Source organism: Coenobita brevimanus, chromosome 24 (genome assembly GCF_032717465.1).
Source record: "Coenobita brevimanus isolate Jiangsu-jjx chromosome 24, ASM3271746v2, whole genome shotgun sequence".
In the NCBI taxonomy this organism is placed as follows: Eukaryota; Metazoa; Arthropoda; class Malacostraca; order Decapoda; family Coenobitidae; genus Coenobita; species Coenobita brevimanus.
In genome coordinates, this window is record NC_136977.1 from 1,194,643 (window position 1) to 1,198,338 (window position 3,696).

The 3,696-nt window shown below is 51.2% G+C and overlaps 1 protein-coding gene across 1 annotated transcript; it reads right to left on the reverse strand.

Moving 5' to 3' along the window:
* Positions 1-1,725: 1,725 nt before the first annotated feature.
* On the reverse strand, positions 1,726-2,553 carry LOC145393525 (uncharacterized). Its single transcript, XM_080267676.1, has one exon. The coding sequence runs from the start codon at positions 2,551-2,553 to the stop codon at positions 1,726-1,728; it is 828 nt and encodes a 275-aa protein (XP_080123802.1).
* Between the last annotated feature and the right edge of the window lie 1,143 nt (positions 2,554-3,696).

Sequence of the window (3,696 nt, forward strand, 5' to 3'; positions counted from 1 at the left end):
TAGGAAAAGGTGTTAGGGAGTTTACGGACAAGGAGTTAATGGTGGATATGTTTAAAAAAAAAAAAAAAAAAAAATCGACAGACCCCACACACACACACACACACACACACACACACACACACACACACACACACACACACACACACACACACACACACACACACACACACACAACTCAAGCATATTATAGTGGGGATGTGTTTGTTTGTGTGTGATTGGGGGGTTTGACACATTTTGGTATGGCACTCTGGTGATTTGTCTCTTACTGTGTGTGTGTGTGTGTGTGTGTGTGTGATATGGTAGTGGAGATAGCTTTGATGAAAATGATGATAGTAATAATAATATTGATAAAGTTATGACTGCTAATTTGGCACCGTATACAGTAATGATCCTAGACAATTATAATCGTAATATACAACTGTAATTATATACAAGTATCTTTATAACTCAGATTTAGCATTGTGAATTTGTGTAATTGTGTAATGAGTTCTTTAATGAGTCGGAAATAATGAGTGTATTATAATGAGGCGCGTAATTATATGAGAGAGGAAGGTGTGTGAGTTGGCGGGAAAGGCAGGAAAGTGGCAGGGGACAGGGCGACATGGAGGCGATTTGTTTGTGGCCACCCCTGACGGGATTTAGGCGTTTGGCAATAGATAGGTAGTAATTAGAGTGAGTGAGAAGAGGATAGATTTTTTTCCACCATTATAGGACAGAAAGCAACTCAGAAATCGAAAATAAAATCGTCTGGTGTCAGTAAGAATATAATAATAATTTTTTAAATCGTCTTTATGTCACTTTGCTACTGCTACTCCCTCTCTCCCTTCATTTTTTTAATTTTTTTTACTTTATTCTTGCTATCACCGGACGATTTTCTTCATCTGACGTGGATCTTAGAGGCTAAATAAAGACGTAACAAACCCCCCCTTCAGTTTGGAAAGTCTGAGGAAAAGCCCCTGAAGACACCAAGAAAACGTTAAGAAAGACAACATTGACTTCAAGACGTTGAAGGGTGAAGAATTAATTGTATGGAGCGTTAAGGTTTTCTTGTGTTTTTTCCTCCGTAGAGTTTTTTTTTTTCATCTTCCTCCTTTTCATTTCCTCTACTTCCTCCTTCTTTACTGTTCATTCTTCCTTCTTCCTCCTCCTCGTCTGTGATTATTATTAGTATGTCTTTTCCAGCCTATATAATTCTTCTCCCCCCTTTTCCTTCCTTCTTCCCTTTTTCTCATTCTTCACTCTTTCCCTCCACAGTTTTTAATCTGGTGTTCCCTCTCTCTCTGACCTCCGTGTCCCTCATCTTTGCTCTTTTCCTGGTCACTACTCACTCTTCTTTCCTTCATAGTGGTCACTCTCTTTCCCCTCTCTCATTTTTGCTCTTCGCTCTCTTTCCTTCCTCGCTCTCTTTTCTGCCTTTCTCTTCCTTCACTGTGGTCTCTCTGTTCCCATCCCTTGCAGTGTTTCTTTCCCACGTTACTCTTCCGTTTACGAGACCAGGGTGTGGGTTAGAAGGGTTAAGGGGAGCGAGAGTGCCACATAAAATACCACACCGTCCATCATCATCATCATCATCATCATCATCATCATCATCCACCTCTGTCCTGCGCCACTAACGTAATTTGAACTCTCACCCACCACCATATTCACCGCACCACCACCTCACCACACCCACACCACACCGTCACCATCACGGCATCACCAGCACAGTGTGACAGGCGTGGTGTGTCATCCTGATGTGACGACTTGCGTGTGTGCGTGTGTGTGTGCGAGGTCTGACCAAGCAACTCGTGGGGGCTCGGACCCCCCCAACAGCAGAGCCACTGCCTCGCTCTCTGACACCGGTGCCAGCCCCGCCAGGCCCCCCAGGTTGTCGCCCAGCACCGTGGCGTCAGTACACAGTAGGGTGAGGAGGTCTGCGTCCTGCGGGGCGGCAGTGCCACCCTCATCCCCACCCCCACTGCCACCCTGATCCTCCTTGGCAGGGGGTGCCGTAGGGCTGTCCAGGCCCCACGGCACGTCGCCGCCCTGCAGCGCCTCCTGCAGCGACCTGATGTACGCCGACGCCAGCCGCAGTGTGGTGATCTTGGTCATGTCAGCAGCGGCGCGGCGACTCACCACCCACGCCGGCAGGGCACACCGCAGCGACTCGAAGGCGCGGTTGATCTGCCGCATGCGGTACCGTTCGCGGGCATTTGCTGTTTTCCTGCGGTAGCGAGACAGTGGAGGTGGTCGTGGCTTGTTGTGCCGCAGTGAGTCCTGCGGCAGCGACCACTCGCTGTCGGAGCGGCGGCGACCCTGCAGCGCCCGTGGCCGCAGCTGGTACTTGCCGCCACAGCCGCCTGACGCAGGACTGGCGGCCGTGGCGTCACTCTTGCTGCTGCTGCTGTTGCTGTTACTGTTGTTATTACTGTCGTTGTTGTTGGTGTCCACAGGGCCGACCCTGCCTCCCTGCTCCTGCCCCTGGCCTTGGCTCTGTCCTTGTCCTTGCCCTTGCCCCTGCTCCAGCACCTGTCCCTGCCCCTCACCTTGCCCCTGCTGCTGTGTCCTGGCCATGGTGGTGGGCCTCACGCACACCACAACACCATCACAACACCACCACCACAGTCTCCCTGGCTCGCCTTGTCCTCCTGTCGTTTTGCGGCCACACTCACAGCATCAGCCAAACACGGGCCAGGCGTCCTGTGAGAAGTGTCCTCTTTTGTCTGTATATTCTTATGTTCCTGTTTTCCTGCTTTCTAAATCTTCTCACGTCCGTGTGTATCTTTTCTTGTGCTTCTGTGTTCATAGAGTCCCTTTTTCGTATGTTTTTGTGTTCATATGTTTTCGGTTTCGTAATGTGTTCTTGTCGCCCCTCATCACACTCCCACTCCCGCTGCGAAGTCTTGTATTCAACGACACTCCTGTAGTGGTAGGTGTGCGTGCGTGGGACCTACAGCAGAGCAGAGCATAGGGCCGCCGTGAGAGAGTGAGCGAGCGAGATAGAACTGGGAGTCTGGTGAGGGTGAGCGAGTGAGAGCTAGGGAGGTTGGCGAGAGTGTGGTGAACTGAGGCACCATTGACCACCGCACGCCACAGCCAGTGCCACACGTCCTGCCTCACCTACGCTGCCTACCACACTGAGCTGCCTGCCTGCCTGCCCTCCCTGCCTCACCATCCCTCCCTCCTTACCTACCTGCCTAACCCTCCCTCCCTCTCACCTCCACCACCTCAGCCTCCAAATATGGTCTACCATTTGTCACTTTTCCACCTTTTCCACTCGGACCCCTTTAGAATTTTGACTCTCAAGGGGTGATTCAAGGGGTCCTCTGCCCCCCCTTGACACCCCCGCCCCCCTAGGGTCAACGGGAGGGGGTCAAAGGGGGGCCAAGAGTCGCAGATTTGACCTGGAACTGGAGAGGTCAACACATCCTTGACTCCGACAGAAAGGCAGCCAGACCCCCCTTCTCTCTCTCTCTCTCTCTCTCTCTCTCTCTCTCTCTCTCTTTTTCTCTCTCTCTCTCTCTCTCTTACTTCTTCCCCCTGTCTTCCTCCTTTCATTTTTCCTCTGCATATCTGTCTTCCTCCTCCCTCTCTCTCTCCCCTCTCCCTGCCCCCCCACTCTTTTTTCTCTCTTCCTCCCTCTCATTCCATTCTCTCTCCCTCCCTCCCTCCCTCCCTCCCTCTCATTTTCTTGTCTCCACCATTCTGTTTTCTCTC